This window comes from Tenrec ecaudatus, chromosome 10 (genome assembly GCF_050624435.1).
Source record: "Tenrec ecaudatus isolate mTenEca1 chromosome 10, mTenEca1.hap1, whole genome shotgun sequence".
Taxonomy (NCBI): domain Eukaryota; kingdom Metazoa; phylum Chordata; class Mammalia; order Afrosoricida; family Tenrecidae; genus Tenrec; species Tenrec ecaudatus.
In genome coordinates, this window is record NC_134539.1 from 138781092 (window position 1) to 138805864 (window position 24773).

General features: G+C 57.8%; 1 protein-coding gene across 2 annotated transcripts; it reads right to left on the reverse strand.

Moving 5' to 3' along the window:
• Window positions 1–496: 496 nt before the first annotated feature.
• Window positions 497–23998, reverse strand: MPP2 (MAGUK p55 scaffold protein 2). 2 transcript variants are annotated; one of them, XM_075559379.1, is made up of 12 exons: window positions 23968–23998; window positions 16214–16332; window positions 7693–7845; window positions 7413–7562; window positions 6918–7145; window positions 6187–6318; window positions 6000–6105; window positions 5852–5920; window positions 5492–5653; window positions 4010–4212; window positions 3548–3676; window positions 497–2746 (listed from the first exon to the last, which is right to left on the reverse strand). In XM_075559379.1, the coding sequence occupies exons 1-12, from the start codon at window positions 23996–23998 to the stop codon at window positions 2570–2572; spliced, it is 1659 nt and encodes a 552-aa protein (XP_075415494.1). In that variant the 3' UTR covers window positions 497–2569. The 2 variants fall into 2 exon arrangements, with proteins under 2 accessions (XP_075415494.1, XP_075415493.1); XM_075559378.1 differs by lacking the exon at window positions 23968–23998 and adding an exon at window positions 17792–17885.
• Between the last annotated feature and the right edge of the window lie 775 nt (window positions 23999–24773).

Below are 24773 nucleotides of genomic sequence, written 5' to 3' on the forward strand. Positions count from 1 at the left end.
AACTCTGGGGACTTGAGGTCAGAAGTCTTTTCCAAAGATACAAGGCAGGCTGCCACCCCCTACCTGGCCCCCAGGCACAGAGTCTAGAGAGGGGCTGGGAGGGAGGACGGAGCTCAGAGCAGCTCTGGTGCCTTCATTGGCATGAGGTGCCCCTCATGGTGACAGCTAGGCAACATTTCAACCAGCTCCGTGGGAGCGGCCCTGGCAGGGCATGAGCCAGAGAGGCAGAGGGAACAGTTAGGGGACACACAGAACCTTCTAGCAGGAAGAAGGGATTGGCAATAGGGTTGCTGAACCCCTCTGCCCTCACAATGCCCACAGATTGGGTATAAGCACTTCCTAGGTTGAGGGGTTGGGGAGGACCCCCTGTCCCACTCTCCACTCCTGAGGCATCCAGCCCCCTCCCCACCCAGTCCCAACCAAACACACAGCCCAGGCCTGTTTGCTTCAGCTTTTAATGGAAAGAAAGAACTGCCAGTGGCAGAGAAAGCTGGGGAGCAGCCGGCTGAGGGAGGGCAGGGACAGGGTCTGGGAAATGGCTAAAGGTCCTCCTTATCCTGGGCATCCACTTGATGGCGGCGGGGGTGGGGGGTGGCAGTGCAGACAGTGGGGGGGCGGGAGGGGGCGGAGCGCAGAGCCAATGCAGCCGGCACATGGCAGGCCCACCCAGTCCAGGCCAGTGCCAGCCAAGGACTCGGAGAGCCCGTGGCCCACACTCGCCAAGTGTCCGGTATGGGTTCTGGGGCTCCGGCCAGAGAGAAGGTGTGCAGAGAGCAAGGACTGGCTGGAGAGGAGGGGTCACGCTGCCCCTAGGGCATCACCAGAGAGAAATACAAAAGAGCCAGGGGCCAGCTCCCCACAGGGCACCACTGTCTGGGTACTGCCCGTGAGACCTGGGTCAGAGGGCATGGCTGCTTGGAGGTTCACTGGCGGGTGAACCATAAGGTGGCTGTGACAGCAGACCCTATCTCTACCCCCAAGACCCCGGGGGAGGAGGGGCCTGGCGGAGGAAACCGAGCAGGACCACGCCCACCTGCCCTCACTCGCAACCCTTGGCCAAAAGGAGCTTGCCTAACAGGAGGGATGAGGAGCCAAGAGCCGCCTGCATCCTGTGGGCAGGGCTAGGCAAAGGAACTGGGCAGAGGCTTGGCATCTCGTTTGCATACACTATGCAGATGCAAACGAGATTCCTAATATCATAAATATATTTCTAAGATTTGTAATAAATATTCTGTTTCTTCTCCCTCCCCTCCCCTAGGAAGCGGGCACACAGTGGCTCAGGGGCCAGCAAGGGCCGACCTGCAGCAAGGACTGCTCAGACACAGGGGCGCGGGCACACGGGGGTGGAGTGGAGGTGCGGGGCGGGGTCCCCGGGGCGGCAGGAGAGGGGAACAGAAGGATGAGGCGGGGAGATGGAGGGGCGGGTCCAGGGCGGCATCGTGGAAGGGAGGTCTCCTATTTTACAAAACTGGCTTCCTCAGGGAGTGGGGGTGACGTTTAGGGTAGAGGGGCAACACAAGAGGAGGGTCTGGGGAGGGCCAAGGCCCTGGCATCTAGGGGAAGGGTCTTCTAAGAAACAGAGAGGGGGCAGCCCAAAGAGGGACTCCAAAGCGAAATAACCTATTGCTTCCCCGCCACTAAACCTGGCCTTCCCCTCTCCCCGACCAGCTGTGTCAGAAACAAGGGACCCTGGGAGCTGACAGGTGCAGGGTGCCCCACGGGGGTGGGCAGTGAGGAGTCAGCTAATACACTAACCTCCTTCTCCAATCCTGCACTCCGGGACCAACAGACACATGGTCCCCCCGGCGCCCCACCTCTGCCCCTCAGGGTCAGGGGGCCAGGGCAGGCCTGAGAAAAGACCCAGAGGGCCTTAGATGTGTCCCCCACGGGCTGACCTGCAGGTCCCTGCCTGCCTTGCCCGGCAGGGGCGGGGCTGACACAGGGGCACAGCGGAGAAGTCTGCAGAGACTTCGGCAGTGAAAAGCTGTGGATAAGGACTGGACGGGACAGTGTCCACCCCTGGGACTTCTGCCCGCTCTGAGGGAGTCCAGTGTGGGGCCTCCAAACCTGGCAGCCGGCTCATGCGTCAGCTCCTCCACAGGTTTCAGGCCGGCACCAGGTAGGCACCAAGTGTCCAGGACTGCCTGGCTGCCAGTGGGCCATGCGCACTCCTGACCACTCGGAAGCTGCCCTAGGCCTGGTCCTCGGGCCCTGGGGTGGGAGTGGGGTCAGGAGTGAGGAGGGTGTACGGCGTCCAGAGGAGACAAGGCGCCTGAAGGGGGTGGCCAGCAGGGGGCAGTGGACCCAGGGCCCTCTCAGTCCACGGCAGCTTATCTCTTCTCTGAACTGAGCAGGATCAAGGTGAGCCAGACACATCCAGAGAGGGACATGTGGTGGACAATGGTCATTGGGAGTGGGCAGCACCTGGGCACAGAGGTGCCCCATGAATGCCCACCCCCTGGCAGTGCACGAATCCACACTGAAGCCAGACGTGGGGAGAGCCAGGGAGGGGCCAGGATTGTGGGAGGAGGTGGGCTCAGGTCCCGGGTGACAGCCCGCAGAGCCGGGCTCAGTACACCCAGCTAACGGGCACCCACTGGGGCTCCGTGCGCAGCTTCTCCAGGGCCGCCTGGAGCCCTCGGAAGGTCCGCTCCAGGTTGCTGTTGACCAGGCTGAGGTCGAAGTAGTGCCCGTAGCCTCTCTGGATTCGGCTGCTCTCTTCCACTGTCCGCCTCAGGTCTGCCTCCTGCCTCGGCACACGGGGACCTTGGTCAGGGCCCCAGAGCAGCCCCGTGGCCACACAGTGCCCCTACTCTGACCCCAGACCCAGATGCAACTGTCCAGGCAGCTGAATTAAATGAGTTGAAACTGGAGTTCTAGGGCCAGTCCAGCTGCTTCCCAAAGGCCCCAGTCTCCTGGGTTTGTTGCCAGGGCTGAGGTGCCCACAAGGGAAAGCTCAGGCCAGGGCACAAACCTCTGGTCCTGGAAACAGAGGACCACAGCCAGGCTCTGGAGGCGAGACCTGCAGTACCAGGTACGGCCAGCAGATGGACCCTGAGCGCAGCACTCTGCACGTTCAGGGAGGTGATTTGAACTCACAGTGGACCCTGCAGGACAGAGAAAACTGTCCCTGAGGGTTTCAGAGGTTGTAAATCTCTAGGAGAGTAGAAAGCTTCATCTTTATCTTTCGGAGTGGCCGGTAGAGGACTGCAGTGAGGTACAAATCCCCGGTACACTGGAGTCAAACCTCTCCTGCCAGGAGTCCTCCCAGATGCTAACACATCCCTCTAGCCGGCATTCCTGCCTCTGGCTTCGTCCTACCCTCAGCTTTTCCCCAGCTCTCCCTGCCTCTGCCCCTCGGACCTCCCTCGGGCCCTCCGGTCAGAGCAGCTGCGTCCCTGATTCCCTATGAGCCTCTGGCCCTCAGGGACAACTTGGGCAGGCATTCATCAAAACCTCCTCCTTCCACGGGGCCACCTCCTCCTCTTCATCAGCTGAACCCTCCCTCCTCCCTCCCACCCCCAGTGGCACTGCAGACCACTCTCACCGTGAGCTGCTTGGTGGACACCCCACTGTCCAGCGCAGCCCGGTTCATGGCCCGCAGGGTCTCATAGTCAGGGGCCTCGATGAACACCACATAAGGGACAAACTCGGCGGTTCTCAGCACCTTCACTGCCTGAAGGAGATGGGGGGTGGGGGTGTCAGGGAGCAGGTCACCTTGGATACCTGGGAAGACTCTCTTGGGTGATGATGGGGGTTCCTGAGGATGGATGAAGGAGCTGAGGGTTGGGGACATGAGTCTTGGGGATGGGTGGGAGAGGCATGGTTTGTAGGGCAGGCTCACTAGAGCAGCCTAGAGGAGGAGGTAGGAAGCTGAATGGCTAAGTGAGGTTCAGAAGCCTGGCCAATCTACGTGGAGACAAGAGCTGGAAGAAGATGGGACAGATGGGGCAGCAGAGGGCTGGGAGAGGACCCTGGGCAGACCCGGCAGGTGCCGTCAGGGCAGTACCTGGGGGTTGACGTCCAACACGCACACCTTGCCGGCAGCAACCACGCCCCGGATGGAGTCGATCCGGGTGCCATACAGGTTCCCCTCATACTCGCCATGCTCCAGGTAACGCCCCGCTCGGATGTCCGACTCCATTTCAGCCCGGGACACAAAGCTGTAACCTTGGCCTTCCCGCTCGGAGTCCTTGGGCCGCCGGGATGTGTCTAAGAAGAGGGCACGTGTTCTCAGATACACATGTCTACATACATCTCTCAGGCCTGGGCTCGGGCCCAACATCTTCCCCAAACGGCTGCCTTCGCCCTTAACACCAGGACGTCCAGGATCACAGAAGTCCACGTTGGGAGGATCCTCAGAGATCACCTGGTCCAACCCACTGCTCAAAGATTGGGGCTGAGGCCCAGAGGGGGCAGTGTGAACCAAAAGCAACGCAGCAAGGGCCCAGAACGCACAGCTCCCACCACTCAGATGGGTATGTCGCCAAGCTGTGTCATCTTCCACAAGACCCCACACGGGTCACCACCTCACTTCACCTGAGCCGCCAGCGGACACACTTTGAGCAAGTGAAATAGGAGAGAAGGGAGGGGAGGTCAGCCCAGACCCAGGGCCACCTATGGACAGGACACCTTCCTAACCTCTCCTGATCATGCAGTTCTCCCATACACCCACAGAGGGCGCAAGCGTGTCTGCGGGACTCTGTGCCAGCTAACTCCTTTTCTCTGTCATCCAGGCCCTGTCCCCCTCCACCCCTTCCTCTCCCAAGCTTCCAGCATTCTCTCCCTGGGGGAAGTGACATTCTCCTCCTCCTCTGCTCCCCCCTCTGGCCTTTCCATCGTGACAGTACTCAGCAGGCTACACGGCCACTGCCTGGACGCTCTCCTTAGAGTGGTTCTGACTCACAGGGACCCGACAGGACAGAGCAGCACTGCCCCAGGGTCACCAGGCTGTCCCATGGAAGCCACACCTTTCTTCTCGGAGCAGCTGGTGGAGGGCAAAGCAGTGATCTCCCAGTTAGTGGCTGAGTACTTCACCGCTGTACCCCCAAGACCCTGAAACTAAGGCACAGAAAGATGAAATAACTTCTCCAACCTCACTCAGGTAGCGCCTAGTGGGAACGGGATAGGAGCCAGGCAGCCTCGCTCCCCGTGTCTCCTCTCCACACTTGACTCCTGCCCTTCAGAGCCCTGTAAGGCCCTAGACCTAGGCCCTCCACTTTCCTAATGCCGCCACCCTTTCATACAGTTATGTGGAGGGGACCCCCCAACCATAACATTATTTTCGATGCTACTTCACTGTCATTTTGTTACTGTTATGAATCGGGCAACCCCTGAGAAAGGGTCCTTGGACCACCCCCCAAAGGGGTCGTGACCCACAAGTTGAGAACCGCTGCTGTAGATCAAAGACTGCACCGAACCTCTCACAACCAGAGGTGCGATGCGGTGTTCGCCCTGCCCCTGCAGAGCCCAGGCGGCGGCCCCCACTCACAGGGCACGGTGGTGCCATAGCGGTCCGAGTTCCACATGATGAGCTTGTTCTTCAGGCTGCGTCGGCCCACGCCTTGCGCCCCGATCAACACCAGAGTTTTCCGGCGGAATGGGGGCATGCGAGCCACCTCCTCGTAGATGAGCAGCTCGTGGCGGTCAAACTCTGGAAATGCGAGAGAGACCGCAGGTCTTGTCCGGGGTCGGGGCTAGGGAGGGGAGGGGAGGGGAGGAGAGGGGACAGGGGCGGGGCGGGGCCTGGAGACACCTGGGCGGAGTCTGGGTATACAATATGCAGTCCTAGGGGACGGGTGTCATGTCATATAAAGAGGGCTGGAGGGTGAGGGGGACAGCTGACACCCACCCGCATTCTTGGTGGTCAGATACATCATTCGCTTCTTTTTCTTTCCTGAAAGGCTGCCGCACAGCGTGCCTAGTCACAGGGAGATGGGCGGATGAGATCAGGCAGGTCTGATTGCAGGGAAGGGGTCTGGTGGGAAGGGGCCTCTAACCTGAGGTCGGTGTCAGCTCCAGGTCCCGCTTGACAAAGGCTTTCCGCTTCTCCTCCAGCAGCTGGCTGGGGATGAGCCCCGCGCTGCCTCCCTCCACGTGGCATGCCTGAAGGGGACAGGAGGCAGGACGAGTTCTCACCTCCCCCACAGCACACCTGGAGCACCCACAGGGCTGCCAAGGGCTCACCTGCCACCAGTTAGCGTCGTCCTGGTTAACAATCTGGAGCAGGGCGCCGGCGTTGAAGCGCAGACCCGCCTCCTTGCAGGGGATGAGGCTGTCCCGGGCCGGGTCGTAGTCGAAGTGACACTTCACAAACACCTGGGCACAGGGATTAGCAAAAGGTCACGGGAAGGCGCAGGGACAGGCTGGAGAAGCCAGTGGCCTGGGGTGGAGGTGTCAGCCGACCCTGACCCCCTTCCCCCACAGAGAAGAGAGCTTGGCATTGTCTTTCTTGAGTGCCGCTCCCAGGCCGGACGCCCCTCCCTGGTGCCAGTCTCCCTTGAACTCCAGAACAAAGGGATTCAGAGAACTGGAGAATCCAGGCGGACCTAGGGCCCAGGCTCCGCCCCCGGAGGAGGCGGGCCCTCTGGTCCGCCACCAGGGCCACGTCCAGCCCCGCTTGGCAGACGGCTAGCCTATCAGAGGGGAGGGCGGTACAGTCAGACCCCCAGCAGTTCACGAAACAGAAGGCGACAACCCAGGTCACTAGGCAACCTCACCCTAGGACCTCACACTCCCGCACTTGTACCTTCGGGGTCCCCTGGCTGCGGACGCGTGCCCAGGGATGGCACGCGGGCTTACGAGGGCGCGGCCACGAGCGCCACGCGCGGAGGCCCCCAGAGCTGACTCCCTAGTTTGCCACGTTGGTTGGAGCTGGACAACCAGCTAGAGCCTGGCGGCTGGGCAGAGGGGCCCACCTGGCGCGGCAGATGGGGCTCCTGGTAGCTGGGCAGGATCTTGAGGATGACGCTGCCGCTGGCGCTGCGCAGGAGCTCCTGCAGCGCGCGGGGGTCGCTGCCCACCGGCTGCCCGTTCACCTCCTTGATGATGTCGCCCACGTGCAGCAGGCCTTGCTGGGCCACCATGCCCCCGTGTAGGATGCGCGCGATCACCAGCTCGCCGCCTTCCACGCGGAATGTCACCCCCTGGGGGGCCGGCAGGAAGGGAGGAGGAAGAGCAGTTCCACGTCAGTCTTCCCGTGGGACCCTTAACTCCTCCTGCCCCCCACCAACCCAAGTCTTCCTTTTCCATCATCTACCCAAACTCATCATTTCACTGTAAGGCAGGCAGGTGCGCAGCGGAGAGCGCCCTGGCCTGAGGATAAGTTCGTGGGCCTCGCTAGCCCTCTCCCAATCAGCATCTCCCAGCGACTGTGCTCCCCTGAGTCGTCCCTTCGCTGCCTGCCAGCTCACCAGATGTTCCCCAGCCGTCTTGCGGATGCCCACCATGCGCACGGCGTCAGGTGGCACAGGCTGGTTGCTGAACGTGGGGTCCAGCCCAGGGCTGGGGGGCGGAGTCTCGTAGGTCTTTGAGGCCACGGAGTCGTGAGTCTCCAGGAGTGACTGGAAAGGTATTGGGGTTGGGGGTTAGGGAAATGAAACAGCACCCAGAGGTCCCTAGCCACCCAACTCTCACCCCAGCTCCAACTTCCCGACCGCTTGGTCACTGCACCCCTACGGGGCTTCTGGAAACCTGGAAGTGGGGCTCCTGGAGGATGCGAGCCAGCTCTGCGGCAGTGCTGCTCTGCTCGGCCAGCTGCGCCAGGTCCCGCAGGATCTCCTGCACCAGCTCCAGGTTGTTGTCTCGCACTGCCTCCAGCTTGGTCTCCTCCAGCCGTTCATGGGCCTGAGTGGGGGCAGGTGGAACAGGTGGGGGGTCTTGTGCTTCCTCCAGAGGCTGCAGAACCCCAAACTGCATCCCTTCCCAGATCTCAGGCAGCTCACCCCTTCCCTGACCCCTAGACAGAGGTCAGCTCCAAATCCAGGTGTAGATCCCTAGCTACAAGGCAGCTGGCTGCCACCAGGTCAGACCCTCATTCATCATCAAACAGACCCCAGGTGTGCACGCAGGCCTTCTTTCTCCTGCCTTCCCCAGGAATGAGACTGGGATGGATGGATGGGGTGTGTGTGTGTGTGCTGTGGCACCTGTTCTGACTCATGGTGCCCCCTGAACAGCCGAATTCATCCATCGTGGGGCGCAGCCCGCCTAGTGTCTGGAAGTGAGACTCCCCGAAGGACAGACTTCCATTTCTACGCTTTCCCTGGGGTCCCAGAGCATCTCATTCAAGGGCAGCTTCTTCCATCTGACAGCGTGGCCGAGTGGTACCTTGGACACCCTGAGGAACTTGCCCAGGGTCACGGGCAGTCCACCTTGAGTCTCTAGGACCTCTGTGTGGTGATTTAGCGCTTTCTGCCTCCTTTCCAGGAAGGGGTGAGGCCAGCAGCCAGCCCAGAGGCAGGAAGGCGCAGTGGCTCAGGAAGAAAGGAGTCCCCATGCAGGGCTGTGCACACAAGACCCTGGCGACTCTGTAGGTGTCCCAGCAAACCCTTCAGGTTTCCAGCAGCGGATTGTTCTAAAGGCGATCCCCAGACTGTGGGAAACTGAGAGCCTGGATGAACGTGCACTCGGCCTGTCTCCACACTCGTGACCGCGGGGCTGGGAAGCACAATTCCCAGAGAGAGAAAACCTCACATGCATTCTGCAGGAAGAAAGAGTCGTCCACAGCTGCCGGCCTTCAAGCTGCCGGCCAGGACGGCTCCCTTCTTGGCTGTGAGCTGCTCTGTCTTTGAAGCAGTGACGTTCCTTCAGTCTGACCGAGCTGGGAGTCAGCTGCTTTCTCCTTTGTCTATTGGCCGCCCGGTGCTTATAGAGAAGTCCGGGTGTGCATCATTCTCTAGGAAACAGGCTCTCGGCATGTACTCTCTATCGTGCGGTAAGTTGCTTCCTACGTGCGTGCGCCTGGTTTCTCACACACACTGTTAAGAGGATACATATCTCTAAAAGCAGCTGATGCTCTGTTTACTGTTCTTACAGAGCAGCGGTTCTCAACCTGTGGGTCACGACCCTTTCACAGGGGTCGCCCGATTCATAACAGTAGCAAAATGACAGAGGTGAAGCAGCAACGAAAATAACTTCATGGATGGGGGGGTCACCACCACATGAGGAGTTGTATGAAAGGGTCGCGGCGGGAGGAAGGGTGAGAAGCGCTGTTACAGGGCGATGTCCCATTTGGCGCTCTGGTTGACGCTTCCTTTGAGCTGTTCTGAAAGGAGTCAGGATTTCCCAGATTCACGCTTGATCAATCTATTGGCTATGTGCCTGATGGCGGCTCGCACACCTCGTTACCATATACACTCCTGTCAATAAGCTGGCTCTCTCTCTAGTCCAGCGGGGCAGACAAGCCCCTCGGCCCTATCGTTTCTGTCTTATTTATTTTTCCTTAATCGCACACGCTGCTCCTAAGGACCCGCTGACTGTGGGGCTGGATCCCACACCATACCTTCCCTCCGAGGCACCTGAGTGCATTTGAACCCCCAACCTTTCACTCATCGGGTGAGCACATCCATTGTTGCACCATCCAGGCACTGGGGGCATATAAAACTGACTAAAGAAAATGCTTTTGAGTCCATTCCAACTCATGTTGCCCTCTTGTGTTACAGAGGGGCGCTGTTTCCTAGGCTTCCCTTGGTTGTAACCTTGACAGAGGGATCACCAGGTCTTTCTTCCTCAGCACTGCTGGGTAGTTCACAAGACCAGCCTTCAGGTAAACAGCCAACTGCAAACCACTTGTGCCACCCAGGGACCCAGGATGCCCTTTTTATCCTTGTTCATCATTTGAAAGATAGTTGCAGGCTGACATCACTTCACCCCCAAGGCCTTCTACTACATAGCCATGGTATCATCATCGCATCCAAGAACCTGAACATGGATACACTGACATAACATGATCTAATCGGCAAGCCATGCTCCAATGTCCTCAAAAGGTTTTGCATTTTAGCTTTGCTGATTCAATTCGGGCTCACACATTGCATGTGGTTGTCACCTGGTTTTGTCCGCCTTCAATTTGGAATCCGGGAGAAAAGATGGTGTGTCCAACTCCGGTGAATAGTTACAGTCCGGGCAAGCCACAGGGGCAGTTCTAGCCCGTCCCCTTGGGTCACTTTGAACTACCATTGGCTCGATGGCAGTGAGTGATCCAGAACACACCCCAGCAACTTGTGGCCATTCAGAATGCTGGTTTTTAAAGAGTTTATAGAACGGAGTTTATAGCCTGACCCACAACTTGGACTTGCTAGATTGCTTCCCCGTCCTTACGACTGTGTGCATTTAGACACGGGTTCTACATCGGTGCTCTGGGTCTTTCCTGCTCCGTCACAGGAGAGCAGCCTGAACATGGTGTGACTATCTTATTCCCCAGCAGGTCTAATCAGTCATGATATTAAGTGTTGCGAAATAGCGATGGTCTGGCTCCATCACTCTGCCCACATTCCTCAGACGGCATTCCACCCTGGGGGAGAGCGTGCGTTTTCTCCCACCCTACCGCCATCGCCCCGTCTCTCGTTCTCTGAAGCACACTGCGCCTTCTCTTTAACCCAGTGAGTTCTCACTCACCATCAGCACCATCTTCCTTCGTGTCTGTTTATCTCAAATGTGCCCAGTGGGAGCCCCATTAGGGCCATCTCCTTTCAATCTGTGTCCTTGAAGCCATCAGTCTCTGAATACCTTCTTCCTCCCAAGAATAGGCTCCTCCTGTTCATTAGCAATTCTTCCAAGGGACCTTGACTCCTTTCAGTGGGACATGGTCCCCACCAAGACTCTGAGGCATTGACAGCATTGCCCTCGTTTCTCAGAAGGATTGAGTGAAGCTCATTGAGGTTAATGGGCACACGAAAGATGCATAGCACACCCAAGGAACCTTCTGGCTCCCAGTCCTATTCTGCCTTTTTCATTTCAAGTTTATTAGTTCACACCCTGCCCTCACAGGCCGCCCCCCCCCCCAGCTGGCAAATGTCCCCACTAGTACTTGTCTGCATCTCTGTATATCACCAGCCTTGAACTCCTCACGTGGGTCCTGCCAGCTGTTGGAACACCTGCTACTGGCTCCCTGTCAGCCCTCCCATATGCCACTCACCCGCCCAGGCTGCCACCTGCCGCCTGCAGCCAACCCCCTGGACTTAGAATCTGTCTACCAGACTTGACTCCCCTCCAGATCCAGACCCGGCCCTTCCCACACCATCTGCCACATCGTCTCCAGAGGGGAACTCCAGCCAGGTTCCACGAGGGCGAGGGGAGGGAGAGGTGAACGGCCCCCGGCCCCTGCATACAGTCCCCACAGGGATCCATCCCCAAGGGTTCCTGGGCCGCTTGACCAGAAACACCACCACCACCAAAAAAAAAAAATTTCCCACACTTCGGGGGCAGGGTGGAGGGAGCAGATGAGTGGCTGGCTCCCCCAGAAATGACCGCGGAAACTGAAGGCCTCGCTGGTGGGAAGGGAAAGGGGGCGGCCACCCTGGAAGACAGTGTGGCAGTTTCTTGCAAAACTAAACACGGGCCACTATTGAATCCAGCAATCGGGTGCGTGTCTAGACATGAGCCCATGGGGTGAGAAACACGCACCGAAGCACGCTGCTTATGTGAAAAGAAGCCAGCTCCAATTCTAACTACATGACATCCAGACAGGACAACACGAGAGAGATGGTGACAAGGTCCGTGGCTCCCGCAGGGGCAGGGGATCAGCTGGGGCCCGGGGTAGCTTTCAGGCAGTAAGATTCTTCTGTCTGATGCTGACATTAAACAGTCAGCAAAACCCACAGGACTCACTGGAAGGCAACAAGCTCCAATGTCAATGCCGCCCGTGAGTTGCGGACACTGTTAGTATTGGCTCTGGGGCTGTCACAGGGCACACAGGAAGGCGGTGAGAGGACAGAGAGGGAAGCGAGGTGCAGGAGACATGAGATAGGTGGGGATTCTGAACTTGCTGCTTGAGCTTTCTGTGAATAAATCTAGGAAGGATTCATTAATCTGCTAGCAATCATTGATGGAGGTGGTGACAGCTCATCGAGTCCCTTTGGAGAGCACTGTCCTAAGACTGTAAGGGACCCTGGTGGCTCAGGGATTAAGTGCTCAGCTGCTAACAGAAAGGCCAGCGATCTGAATGGAGGTGCCACTCGGCTGGAGAAAAGGCAGCAGGTGGCTCCCATAAGGATGACAGCTTTGGAAACAACTCTCTCCTGTGGGGTCTCTGTGATTCGGAGTCGGATCCAGAGCAGTGGGTTTGGTTTGAGTTTAGGACCCTGCTGGCCAGGGTCCCCCGAGAGAAAGGCCCACCAGTGCCGAGGCAGGTGCGTGTGAGGTCGGCCACCGCAGCGCTGCAGAAAGTAGAGTTTAGTGTCGAGTCAGCAGCAGCGCACCTGGCTCTCCGAGGAGGGATTCCTTGGGATCCTGGAAAAGTGCATCCCCTTCCCGATGACCATCTGGCTATCTGCCTGTGTCGACCACTGTGCGTTCTGTGTGAACTAGAAATCTCCGAAACAGGAGCAAGCGAGAGGAGAACTCCACTGAACAGGAGCACTGTGTTCGGAGCCCAGCACTGGGGCAGCCAGGGACGTGACATCACCCAGGCCAGGCCGGTGGTGACCACATGGAGGTGGGAACGAGGCCCAGGGGACTGGACAGAGCCACAGGAGAGAGGAAGGCAGGGGGGCCCGCACTGTCTGTCTTGTTCTTTCTCACAACGAATGTGATCACCTATGGCAAGGGTCACCACAGTGACCATCTTCAGGGGGCGGCGGGGAGACCCTGCTTTGTGTTCCTTCGCCCAGCTGAGATTCTGGGAGCACCTCTACGTGTCAGGCACTGTCCTGAGCTCTGGGGTTACAGCGGGGACCAGGTACCCCTGCCCTCACAGAGCTCACGTGCTTTCGGTCTGAAATGCACCTAGGCCTTGTTTCTGTTTTACCTACGTGACAAACACCCTCAGTCACGGACCCCTCCAAGCTCTCCCTTCAGAGGCTCACAGCCCCTGGGTCCAGCCATTTCCCAGGCAGTGCTGTGACCTGGTGACAACCCTGGGCCCCACCCCTACACTGGCTCTCTCCCTGACAGGCACCCCCCCTCCACCCACTCCCTGTGCCTCCTCGGAAGCTCCAGCCACCAGCTGCACCTCTACCTCCCTAACCATAAGGTTGTTGACAGGCTCTCTGGTCACCCCGCCATTCCCTGATGACCACGGAAAGGGCTTCAGTCTTCTGTCCATCCCAGGGCTGACCCGAAGCCTGGATTCCAGCCCCGGCATAGGCACTCACCCCGTCCCTGTCCCTCCTCACAGATGGCCTCTGCTTCCACTGCAGCTGGGTCATCTCCCGCAGAGATCTCCCACCGCTCACATCCCTCTGTGGGACCTCAGCCCCTCGCCATGACCACCCAACTCAACAAGACTCGGTTGCCTCACAACCCTGGACCTTGCCCTCCAGGTTCCCCCTGACCCTCTGTCACCCCCTTCAAGGTGGTGATGTCCTGAGCCATTCTCACAAACCCCTTTCATGGGGGGGAGAAGAGCTAGCCGTCCCCACCCCCACTCCGGCTGACACATACACTGGACCACAACCTACCCTGTTCTCTGAATCTCTCATTTACGTTACCTCCCACCCAGGATACCAGGCACCTGGCTTCTTGGTTTGGGTCTGCTGCCTCTTCCCTCCCTCCCCCATGACTGGTCAGACCTTCCTTTGGAACCCCCTGCCCAAGCCCCTCCGCGGCCCCCACGCACTCTGCTTTCCCTGGACTCTCGGCCCCCTCCTGCCTTCCCCTCAGGTGAGGAGACAACCTTCCACAGCCCCTCCCCTGCTGGCTCTCTCAGTGGAAGGTGACACTGAGTCACATGTCCCCCAGGCTGAATGTGAGGTGCCTTGCCACCTCCCCACTAAAATACCCAAACACCAAGCTCTGCCAACTTACCTCCTAACTCTTTCTCTCCACCCCCCTCCCTTGAGCCCTTCAGCACAGCCCCGTTCAGCTCTGAGCATCCCCAGCCGACAGCACCTCACAGCCCCCCAACTCCAGGCACCGACATGCAAACCGCAACCCTCGGGTCGCCGCCACAGGCTGCCAAAGGGAGGGTCCTAGGACGCCTCTGCTGTCATGGCGCCCCCACCTAAAGCCTCAAAAGCCCTATCACCACCGCCCCAGCTGCCCCAGGGCCCTGTACAGCCTGCAGTGCTGCAAGCGCTCCTGTCTGGCACCTGACCCCCCAGCTGCACACACAGCGCCAACTGGCCTGTGGTTCCTCCGCCTCTTCGTCACCTCTGCTTCTGCCCACACATCTACCAGTGTCCCAGAAAGCCTTCCACTGCCCGTCGATCTGCAAGACCCTTAGCACAGGAAGCTTTCCCTGCTGCCCTGGGCTGGGTGCAGGGCCTGCCCATGAGCTATCTGGCCCCATCACCGCCCTTGGATTTTTTGTGATGTTGTGTTCATGAGCCTCCCCCGACCTAACTTGTGACAGGCCCCTCAAAAGGGCTTCTCCACAAACAAGCCCAAGGCCAACGATCAGATTAAAAACGGTCCAAGATTCGAAAGCAGATTCACAGTGAGTCCCCAGGCTGTCCCAACCTCCAACTCACTGCTACCAAGGAGGTGCGGACCACGGTGAACGCGGGACAGGGCACAACCACCCCTGTGGGGTTCCCAGACAGCGAGTTTATGGCTGTAGGAGTCCCGCCGTTCCCTCTCGTTGTGGCTAGTGGTTTCGAACTGCAGACTTTGCGGATCGCAGCCCAGCGCTTAACCACGACGTGCCCACGGTCCTTGAGGAACGCAAATCACGCCCCAAGGAGCCACCACTCCGGCCCACTAGGACTGCCAGGATCAAAGGTGCAAACAATGAAGCCGCGTGCCTCGCAACTGCAGGGGGGGGGGGGGGCGGGAACAAAGTGTCCCCACGTGGGGCGGCTCGCCTGCTTGAGCACGCGCAGTGCAGCTCAAAGGCTGCGCTGTGGCAGCCGGGTGTGGAGTGTGTACCCGCTCCCTTCCTGGCCCCGAGCCACAGGTGCGCCCTCCTCGAAATGTCCAAACGCTTTCATCATGCTGTCGCACACTTCAAAGACCACCGCACTGTATAGACATAGGACTGATACACGCGGGGACACCAGCTTTTCCAAAAGCATGTGCCTCGCTGTACTGCCCTGTTAGCTCTAAGGTGGTGGCCGGAGGCGAACTCCAGGCGAACAGCTCCGAGGTGTGCTTGAACAGCCAAACCACGGGGCATCATTGGGTCATCAAGGAAGGATGGACTTCTGATGCAAGCTACAACATGTGTGAACACTGAAGTATCACGCCAAGTGAAAGACAGCAGGCATGGAAGAGGATGCTCCCATTAGACCAGGGATCTGGAACAGGCAAGTTCACCAGGACAGAAAGTCCATTCAAAGTGAGTAGAGACTGGGGCAGAGTTTCTGCTCAACAAGCAGGTACGAGAATGGGTGGTGAAAATATTTCAAAAACAGATGGTGGTGCTCATTACAGGGCATTGGGGTTGTTTTCCGCAACACTGCAACAGACACTTAAAAATGGCTAAAACTGCCATTGCCCATGTCTTTTAGCCCAGTCTTATAATGAACCAATAGGATAAGATAGAACCGTCTCTGTGAGTTTCTGAGACTGTAACTCTTCACAGTAGTAGCAAGCCTCCTCTGTCTCCTGAGGAGCAGCTGGTGGTTTTGAACTGCTGATCTTGCAGTTAGCAGTCCAACACATAACTGCTGTGAGTTGGAATCGACTCAACAGCAATAAGTTTAGGGTTTTTTCTTTTCATTTGTCACCCCCCCCCCCCAGTAACATTTATACATTTGGAAAGGAAAAAAAGTGCACAAAAGACCCAGGGACAGAGGTGTCCACAGGATGGATGCTGTAGACAGACACACTTACTCCCCCAACCCCCAAGGGCATAGAGCACCCAGTCCATCCACATGGGCATGGCCGCACAACTTATCAGCTCCAGTGGGGACAACCCCTCTCTTCACACTCCCTTAATACATCCATCACCTGGGTGTGAAGGCTCATTTGTGGGGCGCACACCCACACACACCCAGTCTCCCATTGGCACAGCACTATCTACCCCATGCCTTGGGTGCCCTGTGGCTCCCACCCCACCCAACCCCCAGCGCCCCTCCCCAGGCCCAGCACCCCGGGCCTGCCTCCTGCAGCACCATACCTTGGCCAAGGATCGCACTATGGGGCTCTCCATAATGCCTCGAAGAAAGATCAGGTCCAGCTCAGCCGCGCCTGTGGCATTGGGGAGGGATCCCAGGTTGTCCAGGACTTGCTGCATGGCTGTGGGAAAGAGGGAGCCGTGAGACCTACAGGTACCAAGAGGGAACCTCAGGCAGGAGACATGGACAAGCCACGTGCCCTGGGCCTGCCCCTGCCTCCGCAGAAGATATCCCCTCTCAACAGTACATGCCTCCTTGCCCACCCTGATAACCCCTGAGTAATGCCAGCCTGGGCAGGTTGGAGGCTCTAAGCAGCAGGAAGTGAACTCTGTAGTGGGGGAGGAGAAAAAGGAAGCAGGTGGCTGGCAGTGCTTCCAGATTGTATCTAGAGCCAGAGAAGGGCAAGCCTTAAGCCCAGAGCTCAGCCACTGCACCCAGTGGGGCTCAGGGATGGGGCGTTCCCTGAGTGCAAGCACAGAGCAGAGTCAAGGAATAGTAGTGGGGCGGGGGTGGGGGGCAGGGCATGAACCGAATCCTGTGCCATTCACACCACTCAGTGTAACTCCACACAAGTCACTGGCGCTCACTGGCGCTCACGGTCTGCCCCTTCTGTAGAATGGGTGGGTTGGAGTCAATGGTGTCTGCAGGAGCTCCATCACCAGCAGGTCAGGATGAATACCCCTGAGCATGTAGTTGGGGGCTGAGGGATGGAGGCTGAGGCCCAGAGCCCTGGCAGGAGCTAAGGGAACAGGCACTCTGGGAGCTGGGGTGATGGTGGACACCCAAGGGCAGAAGTCATACCATGTCGGTCCAGGCATCAGCAAACCCACAAACTGAGCCCGGACTTAAGCTGGGGCAGGAGAATGCCTGAAAAGGCGGGCCCAGTGTAGCTGATGGAGGGCTGCTAGGCCTGCAGCCCCTGGGAGCGGGGTAGGGGCCTGGCTGGGGCAGGTCTGATGGAGGGTGGGGGGGTGGGGAGTGGGAGGATGAGGAAAGCACAGTGTGCCCAGCTGCGGGCTGAGATGGGCAGGGGTATCATTACGCTGCCACCCTGCCACCCACGCCACATCTGCATAACAGCACCCAAGTCATGGAGGAGGAGGGTGAACATGGTTCCTGGCACCTCTCAAGGTGCCTGTCACTGCTCCACCCCTCCAGGAAGGCAGGGGGATGGGGAGGAGGGGCTCGAACTGTGAGCTGCCAGAGAAGGTGTAGGGAGTCTAGGACACCCACCCTCTTCCTCTCTTCTCAAGAAACAAGCCCTGTCCCCTCCCCTCCCCCCCCCCCCCACCAGGCCCACCATCATCACCACTAGGCCAGGACTAAGGACTAGCCTTGGACCTGCAAGGCCCTTGGTGGGATCTAAAGGTGGTCCATATCCCCAGGTGGCCTTCACACAATCCCCAGCCTGCGGCTCATGAGAGTCAACCCAGCTGAGGGAACCGGTCCCTCTGGCCAGGCCAGCTGTTTGGGAAGTGCCCATCCCAAGCCCTCAGCCTCCCGGGTGCTCCTACAACCCTCTTCAGATGCCCCCAATGCAGCGTCCCCAGCCTCCCTGCCCTGCCCTGCCTTTTCCCTACCTTCCCTCCGGAGTTCCGCTTCCTCAGAGGAGCCCAGAGATATGCCCTCCAAGGAGGTCTCGCTACCAGGGCTGCCCGCCATGGCTACCCCCCACATCCCAGGTGTCTGGAGTAGCCGCCACCACGCCGCTGTCTGCCGCCTTCCCAGCCAGAGGGGCAGCGCTGGAGAAGGCGGGACTCAGGGAGCAACCTCGGCACCATTGCCCAATAGGAAGGCTCGGCCGCCCTGCTCGCCTCGCTGATTGGCCAAAGCACCTACTAGCGCTGACGGGTGGGGTGGAGGGGGCGGTGAAGGGTGGGGGGGACGGTTTAGAAAAGGGTACTCATTTTATGGGTAGCTAGATTCCCCTCGATTTAATACTAGTGGGGGTGGAAGAGGGACTGAGGGACTGGGGGAGGCATGAGACCTCCCAGGACGGGTACAGGGCCCAGATGTGAGAACCCAAGTTAGAGAAGGGATGTGGCCGCCCTCCTCTTTTCTGGAAGTTCCTGAACTAATGTAGCCCTATGCCCCGCTGTCCCCTTGTCCTCTGGCCTCTGCCCCTCTCCACGCCCTGCAGCCCAGAGCACCACGAGCCCCTCAGCTATCCCAGGGTGCCAACGGTAACCCCAAAGAATGACTCAGTTCTCGGTCAGCAGACAGCGGCCCACTGTGGCACAAGGCAAATACCTACTGGCCGCTAATCCCTCCCTGTAGTGCCAGCCAGCCAGCCCAGGGATGCTGGCACCACTGTAGGCAGGGGGCGGTTCCCATTACCTTCTGGGCCCACACCTCAACGTCCCAGAGACCCCTGCACTGAGCCCCTGTACTAAAGCCACCACCGCTGGGAGGAGTTGCGGCCAGGTCTCAGTGCACCCCTGGTTGCCATAGCAGCAGGCCGGAGATTACCCTCCAGGACATTAACCCAAGGATGCGAGAGATTTAAAGGGACAGCTCCCCCGAACAAAACAGCCAGGGCCCCAGCCTGGGTGCAAAGAAAGGATAGAGTGTGGTGAAGGGGGAGAGAGGTGAGGCCGCAGGGGAGGAGATGCCAAGGATAAGCTCTGGAAGTGCCCATCCCATGCCATCATCCACCCCTCTCCCCAACCATGCCCAAATCTGAAGGGAAAGGCCCCTATTCCAACCATTCTAAATTGAGTTCAAGTCTCTGTGCCTGAAGCCTCACTATGGAGGTTCAAGCGGGTGGGGCAGGAAGGGAGAGAAAGAGGAGCTGCTACCAAGGGCTCAAGGAGAAAGAAAAGGTTTGAAAAGGATGATGGCAACATATGCACAAAGGTGCTTGACACCATGAATTTGTGGGTTGTTATAGGAGCTGTAAGAGCCCCCAATAACATGTTTTTTTAAAAAAGGAAGATTCAAGCACCCTCATCATCCCCACCATTTCCCTCCCTCCAATATGACAAAAGCCAAATTGCCCCTTGGGAAGGGTGGACAACGGGCCCAGGCTAGCTTCAATTCTGCAGAGTCAAGGCGAGGCTCTTTGGGGAAGGAGGATGGAGAGGAGGAAGCCACCCTGCCCTCAGAGGCAGAGGGGCAGCGGTCTTCTCCTCAGTCCTGGGGGAAGTGGGGTGCAGACGACCATAGAATCAGTGCCAACCCAGAGCGACTCTGTACAAAAAGAACGGAAGACTGCCCAGTCCAATGCCATCCTCATTGCTGCATTTGAGCCCCCGGGAATGGTCGCTGTATCGATCCATATCCTTGAGGGGCTTCCACTTTTCCACTGACCCTCCACCAAGCACGCCACCTTCTCCGTTGCCTGGTAACATGATTCCAGGGAGCCTCTGAGTGGTGCATCTTCCACGGAAAGGCAAATGTGTTTGCTCTCCTGGCAGCCCACCGCATGGCCACTCTTCTTCCCCCGCACCAGCATTCGCAGGCAGCAGCACTTCACTCTGGTCTTCCTTGTCCCTTATCTAGCTCTCACCTGCCCAGGAGGCGATTGAAAACCCCCTGGCTTGGGTCAAGCTCACCTCAGTCCTCAGAGAGACATAGTCGCTTTTTAACACTTCAAAGGTCTTCTGCAGCAGGTTTGCCCAAATACATTGATTGATTTCTTGATGAAGTGTTGTGATGGTGGATCCAAGTAAAATGAAATCATGGACAACCTCAGTATTTTCTCTGTTTATCGTGATGTGGCTGATCGGTCTGGTCATGAGGATCTTTATGTCGAGGTGGAATCCGTACTGACGGCTGCATCGTCAGCAAGTGCTTGAAGACCTCTTGGCTTTCAGCAAGCGAGGTTGTACCATCTGCGCCTGGATGCAACATTCATCTTCCGGAAGTCTAGCTGCTCCGATTACTTGCTCCGTATACAGACTGAAGAAAGGTGGTGAAAGGCTACAACCGTGATCAATACTCCCCCCCCCTTTCTTTTAAGCCATGCAACCTCCTCAGGTTCTATTGGTCTCTGTATGAGGTCCTGCATCCCTGTTCTTGTCCAGCGTGTTCTGGAATCCCTGTTCTTGGCCATGGTGCAGACTCTGGACATGCCTTCCTTCTTCCCGTGGTGTTTGCTGCATCGTTCAGTATCCTGCCCTTAGATTCCTTCAATATTGCAACTCAAGCCTTGAATTTTTCCTTCCGTTCTTCAGCCTGCGGCACGCCGAGGTTTTCCAGACTCCGGTCACGCACATTTCCCGATCGTTCTTGACTCCTCAAGGCAGCTTTTGAAATAGTCCTTCCAGCAGACGTCATGTCTTTGTTTCTTCTGTTCATTTTCGCTGCTCTGTGCTGCAAACGACCTGGGGAGCGTGCTCCGCAGCAGAGGCCGCTTTGAGAACCAAGGGGTGCCCGGCCTGAGGCGTGGGAGTTGGAATCACCTCGCAAGCATGTGAAAGTCGGACAGTGCCTGAGGGAGAGCAGAGAACTGTGGAAGCACTGGAAGGGTCGTGTTGGTGAAGAATACTGAGAGTGCCTTGGACTGCCGGGAGGACAGACAAATCTTTCTCAGAAGTACTGTCAGTGAGAACGGGGATGGCAACAAATGGGCAAATGTGCTTGACACGATGGATGGATGGATGGATGGATGGATGGATGGATGGATGGATAGAAGAATATGAGCTCCCAATAAAATGATTTTTTTTAAAGTATAGTCAGAATGCTTCTTAGAAGAGAGGATGATGAAATTCATCACAGGGACTTTGGACCTGTTTGGCTCAGTCCCTGGAGAAGGACATCCTGCTTGGTAGAGGAGAGAGCCGGTAAAAAGAGAAGACTCCCCAAGGAGATGGATTGGCACGGGGCTGCAAGATTGCGCTGGGCACAGTAAGGATGATGGGGTGGGGCAGGACAGGGCGGTGGTTTCATGTGGTTGTACTGCACAGAAGGTCACTAGGAGCTGGAGATGACCCAAAGGCACCTCACAGCCATGGCCACGCCACAGAGTGCAAGAGTAAGTGTCAGGAGCTCTCCTGACAGCCAGGCTGGCCTTTTCTTTATTTCCCACCAGTGACCAAGGGGAGAGCCTGCCCTGACACTGCAGAAATGGGAGCCCATCTGGCCCACAGGGTGGGGGGCGGGGCTGCCTGAGGGGGGAAGGGTATATATAGCCTTCCTTCAGGCATCGGGAGCCTTGAGGCCAGCGGTTCTCTACCTCCCTAATGCCTCAACCCTTTCACACAGTTCCTCCTGTGGTGGTGATCCCCCCACACAGAAAATTATTTTCGTTGCTACTTCATCACTGTCATTTTGCTACTGCTATGAATCGGGTGACCCTGTGAAGGGATCCTTTGACTCCCAAAGGGGTCGCCACCCACAGGTTGAGAACCGCTGCTGTAGACATTCTCTGCACCCCTGGGTGCAGAGACGACAGACTCTACACTCTTAGGCTCAGCTCCCTGCCTCGCCCAGGGTGTCATGCCCCAGAAAGTGACCTCCAGTTGAAAATAGAATTACTGGGCCTGCCCCTCCCGCGACACCTCTATGCAAAACCCCAACCTCCTGGCACAGAGTGGACTCTGACTCCCAGTGACCCTGTAAGACAGTGTGGAGATGTCCCCATAGGGTTTCTAAGGCAGTAAATCGTGATGGAAGCAGACTGCCACATCTTTCTTCCAAGGAGCAGTTGGGGGCTGGGGGTGGGTGGAGTGGGGGGGGGGCGGGAACGGAACTGCTGACCTTTGGGTTAGCAGTCAAGCCACTTTCATGACAAGTTTCCTAAACACCCTTAGGGGCACCATTAATGGGTTTAGGATTGAGGAGCTGTTAATCACAGGCTAAGGGGTGAGTTTAATTAACCCCTAAGCAGCTTATGGTAGGCTGGAGCGGAGGGGGCGGGGCGGTGGAGCCCAGGAGCCCTGGGAGTTGTGGGGGCTGGACTGGAGGTGGATGCACTGAGCTCTGTCCAGCTGCAGAAGCTGGGAACCTGGGTACCATCCCTCCACAGCAGGGAGGAGAAGCCTTCGCAGGAGGCCAAGAGCATCCCTCACAGCTGCCTTTCTGGTCTGTATTCAGGTTCTCCGAGGAGCTAGGCTATCATTCTAATCCAGGGCAGGTGCCAGAACTTCTTACAGGGGCAGCAGCAGAGCCTAGGGCTGTGGGGGGAGGAGGCATCCAAGCAGAGGGCTTCAGATCCATCACAACAAAGCCCTAGCCAGCTGGCTACTCTTTTGGGGGCCTCCGGCCCAGGGTGCCAAGCCTTAGTGGGTTCCAGGATGCACCAGAAGGGGGGTCCATGACTGCCCGGAAGTAGAATGTAGCTGGCAGTGCCCAGAATCACTTGTCTCTAATGAGAGCCCATTGCTGTCGTCAGATTTCAAGGAGGTTCAGGACCCGTGAAACGTAAGAAGGCTTTAAGTGGCTGGCAGCTAGGTCACAGAGGAACACCACCAGTTGGGGGGTGAGGGGGGGGCTGGAGCAGCAGGGCTGTGTGAATACTCTGAGCCCTCTGCCTGGGCCTTGGCATCTCAAATCAACCTGCTGAGAGATTCCCCAAATGGTTCCTCCCTTGTCACCCACAGTCCACCCCGTCCTAGAGGCACCCTCCGGGCTTTCTGTGGATACTTCTGTGTTACACACACATTCTCTCTCTCTCTCTCTCTCTCTCTCTCTCTCTCTCTCTCTCTCTCTCTCTCTCTCTCTCTCTCTCTCTCTCTCTCTCTCTGCCCAGCATCCCCCTCCAAGCTCTCAGGCTCTGCCTTCCACCTCCAGCCCTTGCTGATCTACCAGGCTCCTGGACACTGGCCCCTGGGCTTCTCAGTCCCAGGCTCTGCTGCGTAGCCCCTCCATCCCAAAGGATGGCCCAAGTCACTGCCCTCCACAGAGGTGACTGGTGCTGTGTCTGCAGCCCCAATCTGGGACAGGTGAGGATCTTATTTCTCCTCCTCTTCTCCTGTCCCCAGCACAGTGCCTCCCGCAGAGACCACAGCCAGTGAGGCTGCCTGGCTGAGTGGCTCAAGGGGTGGAACAGCGGGGGTGGGCACTGTTCGCTTTTGGGTTTCCCCCTCAACACTTTCTTGTGACTTGAGTGAAAATCGACGGAGCAAATTAGTTTTCCATTCAACATGCTAGACAGGTATTGGCAATGACATCACCTGCAACCCCCTCGAGGTCATGGCCTGCTCCCTGCTTTCTCCCTGGGCTCCCCATTTCCAGTACCCTTCCTGCTCTCTTGGTCCTGTTTGATTGTTTGTTCCAAGGGCACCTTCCTCGTGGGTGTTGCTCACTAACAAGCCTATCTACGGTGTGACTGAAAGGGGTTCAAGTCCAGGGTTGAGGGACACTTAAGGACCACAGTCACGAGGGTCCTTCCAGGCTCTCTCAAGCTGATCGTCCAGTCGTTTTCATTTTGAGTTTTGTTCTAAATTCCCAACCCCCACCCCTCCCCACACACACTGTCCAGAAATATCTACTGTGATCCTGATCCGAGCAGCCAGGAATGGCAGGCAGGCTCCCTCTAGTCTATCTGGTCTCAGGCTAGTGGAGGCTGGAGTTTGCGTGGGCCATGAATCCTTTGGGCTAATTGCTTTCCTAAATTGATACTCACCAAAGGGGGATGTGGAACACTGCCTTTTTGGACTATATTATGCAAATTGACTTAAATGTCTGGAAGACTAGGGGGACTGTTTGTTCTTGCAGGGAGTCATGGCGTGCCTGTCTACTGCTTGCCACCTTCAAGTCCTAGCCTGGCACTCTGAATCCCTAGCACAAGCTGGTATCCTCATCCCCTTCTTACCAGACTCAGAGTTGGTGGCAGCGACCGGCATGGTGACTTCAACAAGGGCGTTGGAGTGCCTCTCCTGGAGTGGGAAGAGAGGGGTTAGAAGGGTCAAGGGCAAAGCAAAGGGGGAAGGACTAGGGTGGGCTCCCCATCAGAGCCCTGCCCCTCAGGGGCAGCCAACAAGGGAGGGGCTGAGGGCACCGCCCAGAAACTGGGGTTGGGAACAATCCTGGAAGCCAGGCCATGGGCAGGTCTCACTGTGCCCAGTGCTCAGAGGAGGAGACTGAGAATCAGAGAACTTAATTGATTTGCCCAAGGACATAACGCTAATGAAGGGCTACAGTGAAAGCTCCGATCTTAGCTCTTAAGGCTCCTTTCTTTCCTTCTTTTTAAAAGCCTTTCTGATCCCCTCTCTCTCTTCTTGGAAGGGGAGACCAGAAATGGAGACCAGCAGGAAAGACCATGTCTCCAGGTGATAATTTCCCCGAGAGAAAGAACCCCATTGCTTTACTGCCCTGTGGATCCCAGGCCCGTGCCCGGGCTGCACTGCCAGTGTCCGGCTGGCAGAAATGGCATCCTACCTCCTCAGGTCCTCTGAGGCCCACTCCTTCTCCCCTCTCCCCTTCGCAACCCCCAGCTGGGGAGTGGGGGATGGCATGGACAAGGAGCAGTGGGCTGGCAGCAGCAGCATCCAGTCTACAGCCCCAGATCCCAGCCCAGGGCCCCCTGAAACTGAGTTTGCTCCTCCATTTGCAGAGAGAGGGAGTACCATCCACCCTCCTGTTGCCTTCCTGGGCATGTGCTGTGTATAAAACCCTAAT